The 20,085-nt window shown below is 19.0% G+C and overlaps 1 protein-coding gene across 1 annotated transcript in view; it reads right to left on the minus strand.

Annotated features, from left to right (window-relative positions):
- Positions 1-20,085, minus strand: part of CCM_09631 (uncharacterized protein) — a gene marked incomplete at both ends in the record, with an annotated part of 35,852 nt that overhangs the window by 7,077 nt on the left and 8,690 nt on the right. Inside the window, 39 exons of the mRNA XM_006674764.1 lie at positions 172-176; positions 682-690; positions 1,218-1,224; positions 1,809-1,817; positions 2,383-2,390; positions 2,891-2,914; positions 3,435-3,440; positions 4,025-4,039; positions 4,524-4,539; positions 5,049-5,059; positions 5,602-5,613; positions 6,186-6,198; positions 6,727-6,747; positions 7,236-7,241; positions 7,833-7,859; positions 8,244-8,264; positions 8,801-8,812; positions 9,096-9,101; positions 9,588-9,601; positions 10,187-10,196; positions 10,641-10,657; positions 11,002-11,020; positions 11,486-11,491; positions 11,987-11,997; positions 12,585-12,594; positions 13,189-13,194; positions 13,415-13,420; positions 14,003-14,038; positions 14,577-14,587; positions 15,066-15,081; positions 15,432-15,437; positions 15,881-15,886; positions 16,473-16,477; positions 17,045-17,065; positions 17,590-17,602; positions 18,088-18,101; positions 18,487-18,498; positions 19,071-19,083; positions 19,615-19,629. Coding sequence (XP_006674827.1) covers positions 172-176; positions 682-690; positions 1,218-1,224; positions 1,809-1,817; positions 2,383-2,390; positions 2,891-2,914; positions 3,435-3,440; positions 4,025-4,039; positions 4,524-4,539; positions 5,049-5,059; positions 5,602-5,613; positions 6,186-6,198; positions 6,727-6,747; positions 7,236-7,241; positions 7,833-7,859; positions 8,244-8,264; positions 8,801-8,812; positions 9,096-9,101; positions 9,588-9,601; positions 10,187-10,196; positions 10,641-10,657; positions 11,002-11,020; positions 11,486-11,491; positions 11,987-11,997; positions 12,585-12,594; positions 13,189-13,194; positions 13,415-13,420; positions 14,003-14,038; positions 14,577-14,587; positions 15,066-15,081; positions 15,432-15,437; positions 15,881-15,886; positions 16,473-16,477; positions 17,045-17,065; positions 17,590-17,602; positions 18,088-18,101; positions 18,487-18,498; positions 19,071-19,083; positions 19,615-19,629 — 495 coding nt within the window. The remainder of the gene's footprint in view (positions 1-171; positions 177-681; positions 691-1,217; positions 1,225-1,808; positions 1,818-2,382; positions 2,391-2,890; positions 2,915-3,434; positions 3,441-4,024; positions 4,040-4,523; positions 4,540-5,048; positions 5,060-5,601; positions 5,614-6,185; positions 6,199-6,726; positions 6,748-7,235; positions 7,242-7,832; positions 7,860-8,243; positions 8,265-8,800; positions 8,813-9,095; positions 9,102-9,587; positions 9,602-10,186; positions 10,197-10,640; positions 10,658-11,001; positions 11,021-11,485; positions 11,492-11,986; positions 11,998-12,584; positions 12,595-13,188; positions 13,195-13,414; positions 13,421-14,002; positions 14,039-14,576; positions 14,588-15,065; positions 15,082-15,431; positions 15,438-15,880; positions 15,887-16,472; positions 16,478-17,044; positions 17,066-17,589; positions 17,603-18,087; positions 18,102-18,486; positions 18,499-19,070; positions 19,084-19,614; positions 19,630-20,085) is intronic.

Consider the following 20,085-nt stretch of genomic DNA (forward strand, 5'->3'; position numbering starts at 1 on the left):
AGGACTATTATAAGCTAATTAGTACTAAGCCTTTAAGGTATTACCTTTTAAAGGTATTATAATAAGCCTTTTATAGTTATAAGTTATAAGGTTTTATAAGTCTTATAACTATTAAGGCTCCCTTTATAGTTTATTACTATTTTATTACTTTTAGGACTATTATAAGCTAACTAGTACTAAGTCTTTAAGGTATTACTCTTTAAAGGTATTATAGTAAGCCTTTTATAGCTATAAGTTATAAGGCTTTATAGGTTTTATAGCTACTAAGGCTCCTTTATAGCTATAATCTTATAAAAGCCTAAGCCTTTATAAGCTTATTACTATTCTATTACTTATAGGACTATTATAGTTAATTAGTATACTTAATATTAGTATAGTACTAGTATAGTACTAGTATAATATACTTAGTACTAATATAGTATTAGTATAGTGCCTAGTATATCTTAGCTAGTAGTCCTTTATATATCTTATAGCCTTTAGGATAAGGTGCCTTTATTAAATATAGTTTATAGTATAACTTTTATTTTCTATAAAATTTATTTATATAGGTTTTTAAGTTAAATTACCTTATAAATAAAAAGTAGAAAATATAGTAATTATAAAGCCCTTAATATAGTAATAAGGCCCCCTATATAACTATAAGCTACCCTATACCTAATATAATTATAAGCTACTTTATACCTAATATAACTATAAGCTACCCTATAGCTAGAAGAAAAAGGTAACTTATATATACTAATAAGTACTATTATACCTATTAGTAAGTAGGAGAATTAGGCTACTATTATAGTATATTATAGTAGCTATAGTAGTTACTACTTTTCCTTATAGTTATTATTTTATTCCTTATAGTTATTATTTTATTCTATTAGTTATTTTTCCTAGTTAATATAGATTAAGTAGGAGTAATAATAGGTAGCTTAGAAGCTAAAAGAATAATCTCCTATTACCTAGTATATCTAGTACTTACCTATACTATATAACTAGATAGAAGTTATATAATATAATAACTTTACCTCTTACCCTATATATGCTTTATTGGTCTTAATATAAATAGTATATAAGTTCTTTTATAGACTTTAAGCTAGCCTAATTTACCTTTATTATTTTTTAAAACTTATAATACTTTAGTTAACTTAAAGTAAATAGTATTTTTATAAGTATTAAACCTAGATAAGATTTTAGTCTTTTTATAATATTATATTAAAAACTAATACTATTTAACTTTAATATATCTAGCTATATTTTAAATTATAAAGAACTTATAAAACCCTATTCTTTTACTTAAGCCTTAATATTTAAAGTCTTATTAATATTATTTTAAAACCTATTACTTATAGAATAGTTATTATTATTATAAAAAGTCTTAAAATTACCTTAAAATTATATAATAGTATTCTATAGAAAGGTACCCTAATAAGCCTATTCTTTATTAGCTACCTAATAGTAAAGAATATTATAATAGTCTTTAATAAAGAAAGAGTAGTTATAATAAAGAATTAAAGGGTTATTCTTACTACCTAATAAATTATTAAAGTCTATATAGTTAACTATATTACTTTAAGTATTAATATATTAGTTTATATAATAAATAATTTAAAGTATAAGTTATAATATAATTAACTTAAATATTTAGAAGAATAGAATATTATTAAACTTATTTTTATTTTTATTAGTATAAAGCCTATTAGCTAATATAAATATTATATTAGCTATCTTATAAGAAGATAAAAAGAAAGCCTTTATATTTATTTATTCTAAAAAGAAATATATTCTTTTAAAAGCCTTTATACTAATATTATTAATACCCTATTTATCTTTTAAAAGAAGGATTAATACTAAGTTATTATTATTAATAATTATATTAGAATATATTAACTATTCCTTATTAAAAAGAAATCTTAGCTATTTAATATAATACTAAATCTCTTAAAAATATAAGAATATTTAAAATATAAATACTACTTTATTTAATTAGATTAAGGGGAAGAGAATATTATAACCTAGTTTAAGAACTCTTATATTTCCTTAAGTATATACTTATAGTATTCTATTACTAATTAATATTAATAGAATAGTATTATTAAGATTAGGAATAAAATACTATAAAATAAGCTTTTTTTTATTATATATTAGTTAAAAGTATTAATTAAATTCTAGCTAGTTATAGTATAAGCCTATATTACTTTTTAATAATATAACCTTATAATAAAGAATAATAAATTAATAACTCTTTATAAACTATAGTTTAGAAATAAATTAAACCTTAGTTATTTATAAATTATAAGTAATTATAGGTAGTAAAAAACCTCTTATTATATTTTAAGAATAGTTTTTAAAACTATTCTATATATCTTAATTAAATATAAAAGCTAAACTAACTATATTATCTTAAATACTAATAAACCTGATAAACTAATAATTATTAATAATATTATCTTTTAAGAATAGCCTAACTAGCTATTTAAAGATTTTAAATATAACCTTCTTTAGTAGAATAACTCTACCTTAAGCTATAAGAGTAAAACTATATACTACTCTTTAAATTAATAGGTAATTAATAGGAGATAAAAGTATATAGAAATTACTCTAATTACTTATAACTTATTTACTAGTAAAAGCTTTATAATAGAGTACTATAATATACCTACTATCTTAACTATAAAGTCTAAATAAATAATACTTTTTATATTCTTTATATTAGTAGTATTAAGAATTATTAATAAAAATAATAATATTTATAACCTAGCTAATAATAATAACTTTATTAGCTATTTATATATACTAAATAATAATAAATTTAAATTAATATTACTAGATATTTAATTAACTTTATATTCTATCTTTACTATTAGTATTAATAAGATACTATTTAACCTTTTTAAAATACCTTTATCTTTAGCTTTAAATAATACTATTAAGTAAGAAAAAAGACTTATAATATAAATTAAAATTCTAATTAAATTAGTCTTAATATCTTAAAATTACTAATATATACTTTATTTTAATCTTAATAATATAATAAACCTTATTATATTTAATAACCTTATTTATAATAAAGAACCTATAATATATAAATAAGCTATTCTTTATCTTAATTTATAAAAGTAGAAAGGCTTAATAGTAAATAAGTATAACTTTTTAATAAAGAATTATATTATAATTATAGTTAATAAGCCTAAAAATAAGACTATTCTTCTAGGTAAGTAAATATATAAACTTAAAAGAGGTATTAATAATAAGGTTATTTATTAAAAATCCTAATATATAGTAAAAGGTTTTAATTAATATAAAAGATTTAATTACTATAAAATATTTATAAATATACTAAAAATTTTAATATTATATTTACTATTAGTAATTATAGCTACCTTAAACCTTAAGGTTAAGTAAATAGATATTAAGATTACCTTTCTTTATAGTTTTATAAATACTAAAGTCTATATTAAAATACTTAAAGGATATTAAAAAGAATACCTTAAGAAAGTATAAAAGCTACTAAAGTCCTTATATAAGCTAAAGTAAGCCTTATAAATCTAGTATATAACCCTTTATAAAATACCTTAAAGTCTTAGCTTTAAGCCTATATAGCTTAATTAATCCTTATTTATTTATAAAAATAGCCTAATTATTATAGTTTATATTAATAATCTTCTTATTATTAATAAAGATAAGATTATTATTATAAAGATTAAAAAAGCCTTATTAGATACTTATAAGATAATAAATATAAGCTTTATTAATTACTATTTTAATATTAATATCTATTAAAACTAATATATAAAAACCTTTATATTCTCTTAAAGTAAATATATTAAAGCCTTTTTAAAAAAAGCTAGCCTTTTTAATTATAAACCTTATAATTTACTAATAAGTCCTACTATTAAAAGTATTAAATAATAACTAACTATTAAAAATAGCTAGTATACTAAAACCTATAAAAGCCTAATTTATTTTTCTAACTACTTTAAGCCTAATATCTACTTTATTATTAGCTATTACTATAGATTTATAATTACCTTACTAATAGAATATATTACTAGCCTAAAATAGTTTCTATAATATATTAAAGGTATTACTAACTATAAACTTATTTTTATAAGACCTAATAAAGAACCTTAGGTTTATTATAATACTAACTATATTAGCTACTAATAAATATATAAATCTATTAATAGCTTTATTATTACCTTAGGAAGTAGTATTATATTTTAATACTTAAAACTATAGAATATTATTATATACTTAACTATTAAAGTAAAGTATATTTTCTAGTATAATATAGCCTAAAAAGCTATCTAGATTTAATAGCTTTATTATATTATTATAAAAACCCTTAAAGAAAAGCCTATATATATTAAAACTACTATTTAGGCTAATAACTCTAGTACTATTACCTAAACTTCTAATATTTAAAAATACCCCTATATAAAGTATATAAATATTTAATACTATTAATTATATAATAAGAATATACTATACTAATTAAACTTTAATTAAATTCTAAATATTAAGAATATTACTAATATTATAACTAAGCTATTATTAAAGCTAGCCTTTTATAAGTATAAATACTATTTAGGATTATATTAAGTACCTTTTAAGCTATAATTTTCTAGGGGTTTATTTTAAAAGTATTATACTTTTAAAGCCTTTAGTCTTTAAGGTATTATCTATTAAAACTATTCTATAAGTATTATAGTTAATTAGCTTTATATCTTTAAAGTATTATTCTTTATAAGTATTATAGTAAATTCTTTATTAGTATTATTAGTATTAGCCTTTAAAGTATTACTTTCTAAAGGCTAGCTAGCTTTTTATTAATATCTTTATTAGTATTAGCCTTTAAGGTATTACTTTTTAAAGATTAATAAGCTTTCTATTAATACTTTTATTAATACTAGCCTTTAAGGTATTACTTTTTAAAGGCTAGTAAGCTCTTTATTAATACTTCTATTAGTATTAGTCTTTAAGGTACTACCCTCTAAAGGCTAGTAAGCTCTCTATTTACTACTATTTTATTACTTTTAAAACTATTATAAACTAACTAATATTAAACCTTTAAGGTATTACCTTTTAAAGGTATTATAATAAACCTTTTATAATTATAAGTTATAAGGTTTTATAGGTTTTATAGCTATTAAGGCTTTTTTATAGCTTATTATTATTTTATTATTTTTAAGATTATTATAAGCTAATTAGTATTAAGCCTTTAAGGTATTACTTTTTAAAGGTATTATAATAAGTCTTTTATAATTATAAGTTATAAGGTTTTATAGGTCTTATAGCTATTAAGGCTTTTTTATAATTTACTACTATTTTATTACTTTTAGAACTATTATAAGCTAACTAATACTAAACCTCTAAGGTATTACCTTCTAAAGGTATTATAGTAAGCCTTTTATAGCTATAAATTATAAGGTTTTATAGGTCTTATAGTTATTAAGGCTTTCTTATAGTTATAATCTTATAAAAGCCTAAGCCTTTATAAGTTTATTACTATTTTATTACTTTTAAAACTATTATAATTAATTAATATACTTAGTACTAGTATAGTATTAGTATAGTATACCTAATACTAGTATAGTACTAGTATAGTACTAGTATAGTATACTTAATATTAGTATAGTATTAGTATAGTATACTTAATATTAGTATAATACTTAGTATACCTTAGCTAATAGTCTTTTATATATCTTATAGCCTTTAGGATAAAATACCCTTATTAAATATAGTTTATAGTATAACTTTTATTTTTTATAAAATTTATTTATATAGGTCTTTTAGTTAAATTACCTTATAAGTAAAAAATAAAAAATATAATAATTATAAAACCCCTAATATAATAATAAAGCCTTCTATATAACTATAAACTACCCTATACCTAGTATAATTATAAGCTACCTTATACTTAAAAGAAAAAAATAACTTATATATACTAATAAGTACTATTATATTTATTAGTAAGTAAGAGAATTAGGCTACTATTATAGTATATTATAGTAGCTATAGTAGTTACTACTTTTCCTTATAGTTACTATTTTATTCTTTATAGTTACTATTTTATTCTATTATTTATTTTTCTAGTTATTTTTCCTAGTTAATATAGATTAAGTAGGAGTAATAATAAGTAGCTTAGAAGCTAAAAGAATAATCTCCTATTATCTAGTATATTTAGTACTTACTTATACTATATAACTAGATAGAAGTTATATAATATAATACCTTTACCTCTTACCCTATATATACCCTATTAATCTTAATAATATTAAGGCTATATAGTATACCTAATTTTAAAACCTTATTATTAATATAATAATAATAAAAAATTTATATACTAATTAAACTAAATAATCTATTTAGTATCTTTACTAATTATAAGGTAAAGAAAAACTAGAGTACTTAAAGGAAAACCTTAACTATATTTTATAGAATTCTTTATAGTCTTATTCTAAAGTATATAAGGGTTTAATAAAACCCCTTTTAATACTAAATACTAGGTTTTTATCTATATCCTAGCCTATATTTAGCCTATATTACTCTAGCTAGCTAAGCCTATTAATTACCTTCCTTTTCTCTAGGTTTTATTTATATTAAGAAGGTTATATTTAATAATAAGTAGCTTTAAAGCTAGAAGAATAATCTCCTATTACCTAGTATATCTAATACTTACCTATAGTATATAACTAGATAAAAATTATATAATATAATAACTTTACCTCTTACCTTATATATAATAATAGGTAGCTTAGAAGCTAGAAGAATAATCTCCTATTACCTAGTATATTTAGTACTTATCTATACTATATAACTAGATAGAAGTTATATAATATAATAACTTTACCTTTTACCTTATATATACCTTATTAGTCCTAATAAGTTATAAGCCTAATAGTACTTATATTATAAAAGCTATTAATAAAATAAAGGAAAGTATTAATTTCTTATTAAATTTACTTACTATCTATATAAGCTAATATTTATTATAAAACTTAAGAAATTTATAACTCTTTATATATAAGAAAAGGAAAGACCTTAAATTCTAGCTAATTTAGAGTATATTTAATAAGTCTATTTACTATAAAAATTCTATATAAAGAAAAAGAAATTCTACTATTATACCTTACTTAGTAATTTATATATAGACTTTATATACTTATTTTATATATATTATAATATAAATTTACTTAATATAGTTATAGCCTCTAAATAAATATACTTATTAAATTACTTACTATAATCTATAGTCTTAACTATTATAAAAGGTATATAGTAACTACTTATTTAGTAAAAAGAATTCCTTATTATTTACTTAAATACTTCTTACCTTTAAGTAAAATATAAAGTATTTAGTTTAAAAAGAAAGACTATATATTTAGCTTATTATCCTCTTTATTATCTTAAAGTTCTATTTCCTTAGTAAATAATACTATTAGTAACTTAACTTCTATATATAAGCTAAAAAATCTTTATAGCCTTATTACCTTTTTTATTATTTAGTACTATATCTTTAATATTAAAAGAGGTATTAAATATCTTAAAACTTAAATTTAAAAGTAATTAGGCTAAATAGAAGCTAAAAATAACTAATATACTAAGATTTAGTAATCTTAATAAATTACTATTAAAAGGCTAAAAAAATAGCTTTATCTTAATTAAAGCTTATAATAATAAAACTATAAAGAATCTTATTTAGAAATAGTAATAAGATATTAAGGACTAGCCTTAGGATATTTATAGGTAGGTATTATAATAGTATTAACTCTTTTATAGAGTAAAAAAGAAAGGAAAGCTAGTCTATCTATCTACTCTAGTATATAAAGGGGGTATACTAAGAGTATACCTATAGTAGCCTTAGGCTAAGCCTAACTCCTTTATATACCCCCTTTCCTTCTTTATTACCCTAATTATATATATTATACTTATCTTATTAGGATTACTATTCTAAGTAAGTAATAGTTATAAGATTATAGGTATAGAGTGCCTATAGAGGTACTTTATAAGAATAGTTATATAATAATAATTCTTAATTAACTAATAAAATAAACTATAGAAAGGAGAGGTTATAGTTTAAATATATAAATAGGTAGTACCTTAAATACTACTAGGAAATTATAAGAATAAAGGAATAATTAGTAGTTATATATATTAGTAGTTAATAGCTTATAAGTAATTACTTTAGTTACTTATAGGAGGTAATAATACCTTTATAGTAGTCTAGCTTTATTAGCTTAGTTACCTACTATAATAGCCTTTATAATACCCTATATTAAGGCTATAGGTATTAAGACTTCTTTATATATTATTATATAGTATAATTACTATATATATACTATATAGTATAACTAGCTACTATATATAACTATATATAGTATAAATTTATTTACTATATACTTTTATATATAATATATATTCTAAATATCTATTATACTTAGCTAACTATATTTATTATAGTACTTATTAGTATAATACTAGTAGTCTCTTTTTTTAACTAAGTTATATAGCCTTTAGGCCTTTTTATAGCTTTTATAATATAGTTAACCTAGCCTTAAATATATAGTATTAACTAATTATTATTAACTAGCTTTTATAGTACTTTATTTAAAGTAGTCTTTATTAGTATATTTATAAGGTTATTATTACTATTAATCTAATAAACCTTAGTAAGCTTATAGTATTTATAGAACTAGTATAGTATTATAATATTAATTATTAGGTACTTTTTCTTAGTAGTTTTAAGCTTTATTAGGTATTTATATAGTAAAAATAAATCTATATAAATTACTATTAAAACTATTACTAAGCCTATTAACTTTATAATCCTATTTAAAATAATAAAAAGGGTATAATCTATATTAGTATTTAGAATTATACTATATAACTTTAATACTAATATACTTTAAGTAATATACTTACTTTTTATTAAGCTTTAAGTAATAATATTACTTTAAATAGTAATTTTAGTATAGTTAATAGGTTCTTTATTATTTAAAATAATTATATATCTTAGCTAAGAACTTAAATCTTTATTATTAGTAAAGGAATTATTAATAAAAATAAATAACTTAGTTATTCCTAACTAGATTAGTAAATACTAAAGGCTTTAAGTAGTATTTTTAATTTATTATTAAATATAGGTATTTAGGTATTTAAAATTATTTTTTTTAAGCTTCTTAAATTATATAATAATAAATAGGTTAAATATAGTTTCTAATTAGTAAATTAAGGCTAAGTAGGTATTTTAAGCTTACTACTTAATATACTTTTTTAGGTTAATTAGTAATTAAAGTTTTTCTAATTATCTTTTTAAGATTATTAGAATAGTATTATTAATACTTAAAAAGATATAATATTTATTAAATATTAATAGATCTTTTTTAGCTTAGCCTAGAATCTAATAATAATAAAGGTATTAGCTTTTTATTTATTAAAAATAATAATATTAAGACTAATTATATTATTAATCTATATACTAATAATATCTAGATTAAGGCTTAAAGCTAGTAAAAGGTATTAGTTATAAATTAATAATAATATTCTAAGCTTCTTAAGATAGTAAGTAAAGTATATTACCTATTAGTAAGTACTAGACTTAAGGATACTATATAGTAGTAAGATAACCTTAATAATAATACCTTTAAAGTAAAGATAGTAGAGTTTTAAGGGAATCTAGGTAAAAATATACTACTAAAAATAAGTTCTAGCCTATATATAAGCCTAGATAATATCCTAAAGCTATAATAGCTAACCTTATTAGATTTAGGTTAATATAAAGCCTAAGATTAGGTATTAGCCTATTTTCTAGATAGTTAGATTAGGTAAGTAGTATATCTTTACTATAATCTTAATAATTATATAAAACTATATATATTTTTTCTATAGGTTTTTTAATAGTATTAAACTTAATTTTATTAATTATTTAGAACTTAAATAGGTATTTATAGTAAATAATAAGGTTAAATTTAATAAATTAAAAGACTTTATATTCTAAAAGGCTTTATAACTTCTTTTTAATAAAGGTAAAGAATAAAGGCTTATTATTAAGAAATATACTATTTTTTTAAAGCTTTAAGTAGTATTTTATATTATTCTTCTTTTTAATAAAAAGAAATATTTTATCTTTAGTTATTTTTAATAAAATTTAATACTTTATAGGTTAGTATTTTATCTTTATATTAAGAATTACTTATAAATACCTAGGCTTATAAGGAATAATAACTTAGATTTATTTAATAGGCTTTAAAATAGCCTTAAAAGGCTTTAGAATAGTTTTAATAGGTTTTAAAGTAGTCTTAATAGGCTTTAAAAAGGCTTTAATAATCCTAAAGGCTTAATAATTATAGTCTAGGTTATTATTAAAGTTATACTTATTATTAGTATTATTTTTAAAGGCTTATAGTACTTCTAGGTTTATATCTAGGTTCTTTTTAGTAAAGAATAAGTATATAGTAGTTATATAAAAGTTAATAGATTTAAATAGTATTTTTATAGTATATTTTCTAGTATTTATATTTATTAGCTTATAAAGGCTAATCTAACTATTATCTTTATATTAAATATAAATATTTAATTATAATAATAAGTAGTATAGAAGGCTTATATTAAGACTATTATATATAGCTAGTACCTTATATACTTACTATAAGGAGAGGGCTTTCTAAATAGTATTAGTTATTTTTTAAAGGGCTTTAGTATATTAGGCTATTAAAGAGTATAATAAAGAGCCTTTTAAAAGGTAAGGGTAGGTATTAAAGACTAGTAAGGTAGGTACTAGGTTATTAAGGCTAATAAAGTTATTTATAGCCTTAATAGTAAATTATAAGTACTTATTAGTATTTAAAGTATTTTATAGCTTTTTATAAATAATATTATAAATATATTAAAAAAAGATATAATAATATTCTAATTTATTAATTATATTATAAGCTTTTATAGATATTAGATATATTTAAATATTTAGTTTTTTAGTATATTTATAGAATTTAGTAAATAAAAAGTTACTTTTAATATTATAAATAATCTATTTAAAGGGCTTAAGGTATATATTAATCTAATAATACTAGAGTATATTTTAAAGGCTTTTAGTACTTTCTAAAGAGCTTTTTATACTTTTATAAAGAAATTAAGCTACCTAGAAGGAGATAGTAGTATTTAATATATATAGAATAGGTTATTAATTATTAAAATATATTATATTAGTTAGTATTTTATAGTTAAATTTATACTTATTTTTTAAGGTAAATTAGAATCTTCTAAAGGACTTAGTATATAGCTAGTATTATTTATAAGTAGTTATTAAGTAGTTTAGTACTTTTTTATTAAATTCCTTTTCTATATATTCTAGTATCTAGCTAAGGTAGGCTATTAAAGGGTACTTAAAGTAGTAATATAAGTATTAGAGCTTTCCTTTTATTAAATAGAAAGTAATAGCTTTAATAATATATAGTATTTACTAGGGATATTCCTAGTATTTTATAATAAGGACTTTTAACTATTCTTAGTAAAGTATATTATTAATATTATCTAGCTAAATCCTTAAAGTATCTATATTCTTAATAGAAAGTAGGAATAGTATAATAGTTAGTAGTATTTAGAATATAATTACTCTAAGTACTATAGGTATTATAATCTTATTAATAAAGGTTATAAAGCTAATATTAAAGTATATTATTATAGTTAAGGCTAATTTTATAACCTAAAGGCTTAGAATTAGTTTTATTAGTATTTTTATTTATATTATATTAATATTAAAAGTATTAATAGTATTTATATTAAAAAGGATTTTTTTAAAAATATTTTTTATATATTATTTTTTATAGCTAAATATACTAAAGATACTTTAGAATAGATCTTTAATATAGATAGTATATTTAATAAAGGTATTAGTAAAGAAATATATAATCTTTTTAAAGGATTAGCTTTTTATTATAATAAAAACTTTAATAGCTTTTAAAAAGAATACTTATATATTCTTTTATTTATTTACTAAAAAGTTATCTTTATTAAAAGATAAGGTAATAATATAGGTATTAACCTTATTCTAAATTAGTAGTATCTTTTTTAAGGTTCTTTTAAAGGCTACTAAAAAAGCCTAGTACTTTTTATTATTTAAAGGTTTTTAGTAGATTTTATAGGCATTCTAGGTATTATAAGTACTTTTCTATTCCTTCTTAGTATAGTTTATTAATTAATAGCCTTCTTTCTAATATATAAAATAGTACTTTAAGGTGTTATTTAAGCTACTAGGTTGTTTTTTTAGAAGGATTTAGGTATTATAGAATTATTTATTAATATAAAAGTTTTAATACTTTAAATAGGTTTATTTATATATATATATTAATTATTAGAATATTAAAATTAGGTTTTTATAATATTCTAGGGATTATATAAGGATTATAGTATAGGCTTTATTATTATATATAATACTTTTTAGTATATTTTAAGTCTTAATAAGTATAGTTATATTTTTAAGTATAAAAAATAGTCTTTAGTATAGAATCTAGATCTTATTAACTAGTAGCTTAAGGTAGTTAATAATAGACTTTATAAGGTATTTTTTTATTAATTTATTTAATAAAAAGTACTTTTATTTATCTATATAGAGGTTCTAAGTTAATAAAGGCTTAAATTAGTTATAAACTACCTTAATTATCTTATTATAGGTTATTTAATAGTTTATAATTACCTAAATATAGTATTTTAAAGCTTTTCTAATAAGTATTAATAAGAATATATATAGTAAAGCCTTTTCTAGAAGCTAGGTTTAATTATAATAGTTAATAAAGTTATATATCTAGATATAAAAGAAGTTATACCTTTTTTTATTATACTTATTAGCCTTTTAATATTCTTTAATAATACTATTAATTTACTTTAGTATATTTAGGTTTATTATAAGTAGCTTAAAGGGTTTATTTTTAGGCTATTTATACCTTTTATTATTAAAGTAATATAATAATAATAAAGATAATAATAATAATCCTAAAGGTAATAATAATACTCTTTATTAATATAAAGGTTATAATAGTCTTTATAGTAGCTATAGTAAAGGTATAGGTAGTCTTAATAAGGATAATAGTAGTATTTTATATTTAGAGGGTTATTAGGTAGCCTACCTCTTATAATACTAGTAAGTAAAGTTCCTTTAGTATAGTTATAGTATAAAAGGCTAAGTATACTTATTATAACTAAAGTCTTATAAGATATTAGGTAATATAAGGGTATTAAGTACTTAAAGGGTATTAATTACTATAAATAAGTTAAATATTTAAAAAGTATTAAATATTAAAAAAAGTCTAGTTATATAAAGGTCTTAATAAATCTTTATAGATTTAAATAGGGTATTTCTTATACTATATAGGTCTTTCTTTAGTATTTCTTAAGATAGTTCTAGTAATAATATATATTAAGGTACTAGTACCTAGGCTATTTAGAGTAGGTTATTATTATCTAGATAGAAAAGGCTATAAGTATCTTTTCCTTTATTATTAACTAGTTTTAAAGATTTATTAGTTAAAAGGAAACTAAATAATAGCTTCTTTATAAATCTTAATTTAATAATAAATAGTTTTACTAAAAGTTAATTATAATATATTAAAAAAGGTCTTTTTTATAAAGAAGGAAAAGGGTATTTACTTTTATAACTAATATACTTATTAGAAATAGTCTTTTAAATAGTTTTAATAATTTACTATTTTTTATTAGTATATAAAGTAATTTTAATATTATTAAGATAATCTTTAAACTTATAAAGAATTTCTTTATTAACCTTTTTCTAATTAGCTTTAATCTAGTAAATAAAATCCTTATAAAAGTATTTTTAAAGATAGCTATTAAACTATTTATAGTAAGTATTATATATAAAGGTATAGAAAATAATTATTATAGTAGTTTATTAATTAAGATTAATAGCTTCTTTAATACTCTAGGTAAGGGAGTATAGTTAGAATAATTTCTAGTTAGCTAGGAAAAAATAGGTAAGATAAGTAAGGCTTTTAAATACCTTATTAAAGATTATAGTTAATAGATAGCTTAAGATCTTAAGGGTAATTATATAGAATTATACTAAAGACTTAATTAGAGGTTTTTTATTAGTTAAGTTATTAAGTATATTAGATAGTATATTAGGTTTTCTAGTAGTTATATTAGATATTATAGTTAATAGAATAGGTAGTTCTAAAAGGTTATAAGGCTATAAAGGTATAAAAAAGATAAGTATTTTATTAAAAATTTATAATTAAGGTAAAGGTAATTACTAATTAGTATTAGGATTACTATTCTAAGTAGGTAATAATTATAAGATTATAGATATAGAGTGCTTATAAAGGTATTTTATAGGAATAGTTATATAATAATAATTCTTAATTAATTAATAAAATAAATTATAAAAAAAGAGGTTATAGTTTAAATATATAAATAGGTAGTACCTTAAGTATTATTAGGAAATTATAGGGATAAAGGAATAATTAGTAGTTATATATATTAGTAGTTAATAGCTTATAGGTAGTTATTTTAGTTATTTATAGGAGGTAATAGTGCCTTTATAGTAGTCTAGCTTTATTAGCTTAGTTACCTACTATAGTAGCCCCTATAACACCTTATATTAGGGCTATAGGTATTAAGACTTCTTTATATACTATTATATAGTATAACTACTATATATATATACTATATAGTATAACTAGCTATTATATATAACTATATATAGTATAAATCTATTTACTATATGCCTCTATATATAGTATATCTTACTAAATATCCACTATACTTAGCTAACTGTATTTACTATAGTGCTTACTAGCATAACAACCTATACTAATATAAGCCTATTATACCCTACTTACCTAAGTTAGTATATATTAATATATATATAGTACTTATACTAGGCTATTACCTAAGGCCTATACTTATTAGCCTATATATATATTACTAAAGAGTGTTTTTATAGTAACCTTAGTTTATTTACTTTTTACTATAGCCTCTATACTTAGAAAATTCTTTTAGGTAGCTTATATATTATAATTACTCCTACTCTAGTCCTAGCTACTTAGGTAGCTAGTACTTACTAGCCCTATTCTTAACCTATTTATAACTAATTATATTATATTCTAATATCTTAATACTATTAGTTATTATTTAATAATAGTAAATTATTAACTTATTATTACTAGGTAAGGTATATTATATAAATATTATATTATTAGTTTATTTAAAATAAAGTATATTTCCTTACCTAGTTAGCTCTCCTTTTTATAAATAAATCCCTTACTCTTTTTACTAATTAGCTTTATTTTTCTATACTTTATAACCTTTTTATTACTTTATACCCTTAAAATACTCTCTCTTAAACCCTAAATAACTTTATAATAACCTATAATTATAATAATAATAACCTATAATATTAACTACTACTATTATACTACCCCTATTACTACTACCTAGTAATAATACTAGCCTAGAGGGGTATAAAAAGGGCTATTAAATAATTTATAGCTATACCCTATAAGGGAATTTAATAATAAAAAGTACTAATCTAATAGTAAGCTAGACTTTTCCTATATTATATATTTTCTATATTTATACTAAATAATAATACTAAAATATATTATAAATACTAATAGTAAGTATACTACTTATACTATAAGCTACTAGTCCTATATTTAAAAGCCTATTCTATTTATAAATAGCCCTAACCTATATAAATATATATATACTTTATTAATACTTATTAATACTAATAAGACTATTATAATACTAATAACTAATATTATATATACTAAAAGATATAAATATTTAATTCTAATAGCTATATAAGTATATATATAGAACTACTTTACTAGTACTTTAGCTAATATATATATAAACCTAATTAGTATACTACCCCTACCTAGTACCTTAAGTACTATACTAGTTATTACTCAAGTTATTAATACTAATAGGGTATATATAGAGTAAAAGGTAAAGTTATTATATTATATAACTTCTATCTAGTTATATAATATAGGTAAGTACTAGATATACTAGGTAATAAGAGATTATTCTTCTAGCTTCTAAGCTATTTATTATTACTCCTACTTAATCTATATTAACTAAGAAAAATAACTAGAAAAATAAATAATAAAATAAAATAATAACTATAAAGAATAAAATAATAACTATAAGGAAAAGTAATAACTACTATAGCTACTATAATATACTATAATAGTAGCCTAATTCTTTTATTTACTAATAAATATAATAATACTTATTAATATATATAAGTTACTTTTTTCTTCTAGGTATAAAGTAGTTTATAGTTATACTAGGTATAAGGTAGTTTATAGTTATATAGAAGGCTTTATTACTATATTAAGGGTTTTATAACTATTATATTTTCTATTTTTTATTTATAAGATAATTTAACTTAAAAACCTATATAAATAAATTTTATAGAAAATAAAAGTTATACTATAAACTATATTTAATAAAGATACCTTATCTTAAAGGCTATAAGATATATAAAAAACTACTAGCTAAGGTATACTAAGTATTATATTAGTACTAAATATACTATACTAGTATTATACTAATACTAAGTATATTATACTAATACTATACTAATACTATACTAATACTAGGTATACTATACTAATACTATACTAGTACTAAGTATACTAATTAACTATAATAGTCTTAAAAATAATAAAATAGTAATAAACTTATAAAAGCTTAAGCTTTTATAAGATTATAACTATAAGAAAGCCTTAATAGCTATAAGACTTATAAAGCCTTATAACTTATAATTATAAAAGGCTTATTATAATACTTTTAAAAGGTAATACCTTAAAGGCTTAGTACTAGTTAGCTTATAATAGTCCTAAAAATAATAAAATAGTAGTAAGCTATAGAAGGAGCCTTAGTAGCTATAAGACCTATAAAGCCTTATAATTTATAACTATAGAAAGCTTATTATAATACCTTTAAAAGGTAATATCTTAAAGGCTTAATACTAGTTAGTTTATAATAATCTTAAAAATAATAAGATAATAGTAAATAAAGAGCTTACTAGCCTTTAAAGGGTAATACCCTAAAGGCTAATACTAATAAAGGTATTAATAAAAAGCTAGCTAGCCTTTAAAGGGTAATACCTTAAAAGCTAATACTAATAAAGGTATTAATAAAAAGCTAGCTAATCTTTAAAAGGTAATACCTTAAAGGCTAATACTAATAGTATTAATAAAGAATCTATTATAATACTTATAGAAGGTAATACCTTAAAGGTATAAAGCTAATTAACTATAATACTTATAGAATAGCTTTAATAGGTAATACCTTAAAGACTAAAGGCCTTAAGAGTATAATACTTTTAAAATAGACCTTTAAAAAATTATAGCTTAAAAGGTACTTAGTATAGTTCTAAATAGTATCTATACTTATAAAAAGCTAGCTTTAATAGTAATTTAGTTATAATATTAATAATATTCTTAATATTTAGAATTTAACTAAAACTTAATTAATATAGTATATTCTTATTATATAACTAATAGTATTAAATATCTATATACTTTATATAGAGGTATTTTTAAATACTAGAAGCTTAGGTAATAATACTAGAGTTATTAGCCTAGATAGTAGTCTTAGTATAGGTAGGCTTTTCCTTAAAGGTTTTTATAATAATATAGTAAAGCTATTAAATCTAGATAGCTTTCTAGGCTATATTATATTAAAAGATATACTTTACTTTAGTAGTTAAGTATATAATAATATTCTATAGCTTTAAGTATTAAAATATAATACTACTTTTTAAGGTAATAATAAAGCTATTAATAGATTTATATATTTATTAGTAATTAATATAGTTAATATTATAATAAACTTAAGGTTCTTTATTAGGTTTTATAAAAATAAGTTTATAGTTAATAATATTTTTAATATATTATAAAAGCTATTTTAGGCTAATAATATATTCTACTAATAAGGTAGCTATAAATCTATAATAATAGCTAATAGTAAAGTAGATATTAAGCCTAGAGTAGTTAGAAAGATAAATTAGGCCTCTATAGGTCTTAGTATACTAGCTATTCTTAATAGTTAGTTATTATTTAATACTTTTAGTAATAAGACTTATTAGTAGGTTATAAGGTTTATAGTTAAGAAGGCTAGCTTCTTTTAAAAGGGCTTTAGTATATCTATAGTTATTAAGGCTTTCTTATAGCTTATTATTATTTTATTATTTTTAAGACTATTATAAGCTAATTAATACTAAGCCTTTAAGGTATTACCTTTTAAAAGTATTTTAATAAGCCTTTTATAGCTATAAGTTATAAGGCTTTATAAGTCTTATAACTATTAAGGCTTCCCTATAGCTATAATCTTATAAAAGCCTAAGCCTTTATAAGTCTACTATTATTCTATTACTTTTAGAACTATTATAGTTAATTAATATACTTAGTACTAGTATAATACTAGTATAGTATACCTAGTATTAGTATAGTACTAGTATAATACTAATATAGTATACTTAGTATTAGTATAGTACTAGTATAGTATATTTAGTACTAGTATAGTACCTAGTATATTTTAGCTAGTAGTTCTTTATATATCCTATAGCCTTTAGAATAAGGTATCCCTATTAAATATAGTTTATAATATAACTTTTATTTTCTATAAAATTTATTTATATAGGTTTTTAAGTTAAATTACCTTATAAATAAAAAGTAGAAAATATAGTAGTTATAAAGCCCTTAATATAGTAGTAAGGCCTTTTATATAATTATAAGCTACTTTATACTTAATATAATTATAAACTACCTTATACTTAAAAGAAAAAAGTAACTTATATATATTAATAAATACTATTATACTTATTAGTAAATAAGAGAATTAGGTTACTATTATAGTATATTATAGTAACTATAGTAGCTACTACTTTTCCTTATAGTTACTATTTTATTCTTTATAGTTACTATTTTATTTTATTATTTATTTTTCTAGTTATTTTTCTTAGTTAATATAGATTAAGTAAAAGTAATAATAGGTAGCTTAGAAGCTAGAAGAATAATCTCCTATTACCTAGTATATCTAGTACTTACCTATACTATATAACTAGATAGAAGTTATATAATATAATACCTTTACTTTTTACTTTATATATACCCTATTAATCTTAATAAATTTAGTATTATATATTAATAATAATATATTCTATATTATATAGTTATTATAAATAAAAATAGTAAGTTACTTAATTATATTTTCTATTACTAATATTTAATATAGTCTTTAATTTATTTAGCTAAAGGTATACTTCGTAATAAAGTTTTCTTACTTTTAGTAATATTTTTTAACTAATAATGTTTTTAAGTATAAATCTTACTAATAATTCCTTACTAATAATAGTAATATTTCTAATCTTAAGTAAAAGAGTCTTAACCTTAAGATAGCTTTAACCTCTTTATTATATTTAATAAGAAGTTAATTTTTTTATTATAGGCTTTTACTTATATATATTCTTTAATAAAAGGTTTTTTACTATTCTAAATAACTAAAATATAGTTTTTTTATAAATATTAGTAGTATTTTAAGTACTTATTATTAATAGTAAGTAAGTTTTTTTTTATAGGTTACCCTTCCTACTATAGAGAAATATCGCTACTTACTATTAATAAATAGAATAATAGCTAGGTACTTTTAAAGGTAGCTATTATACTATTTATAGTAGGTATTATATACTAAGATATAGAAAATAATTACTATAGTAGTTTATTAATTAAAGTTAATAGCTTTTTTAATACTTTAAATAAAAGAGTATAGCTAGAATAATTTCTAATTAGCTAGAATAAAATATATAAGGTAAGTAAAGCTTTTAGGTATTTTATTAGGAATTATAACTAATAAGTAGCTTAAAAGTTTAAAGGTAATTATATAAAACTATATTAAAGACTTAATTAAAGGTTTCTTATTAGTTATACTATTAAGTATACTAGATAGTATACTAGGCTTTCTAGTAGTTATACTAGATATTATAGTTAATAAAATAAATAGTTTTAAAAGGTTATAAGGCTATAAAGGTATAAAAAGAATTAAGGTTTTATTAAAAATCTATAA

Source organism: Cordyceps militaris, assembly GCF_000225605.1.
Source record: "Cordyceps militaris CM01 unplaced genomic scaffold CCM_S00010, whole genome shotgun sequence".
Lineage (NCBI taxonomy): Eukaryota > Fungi > Ascomycota > Sordariomycetes > Hypocreales > Cordycipitaceae > Cordyceps > Cordyceps militaris.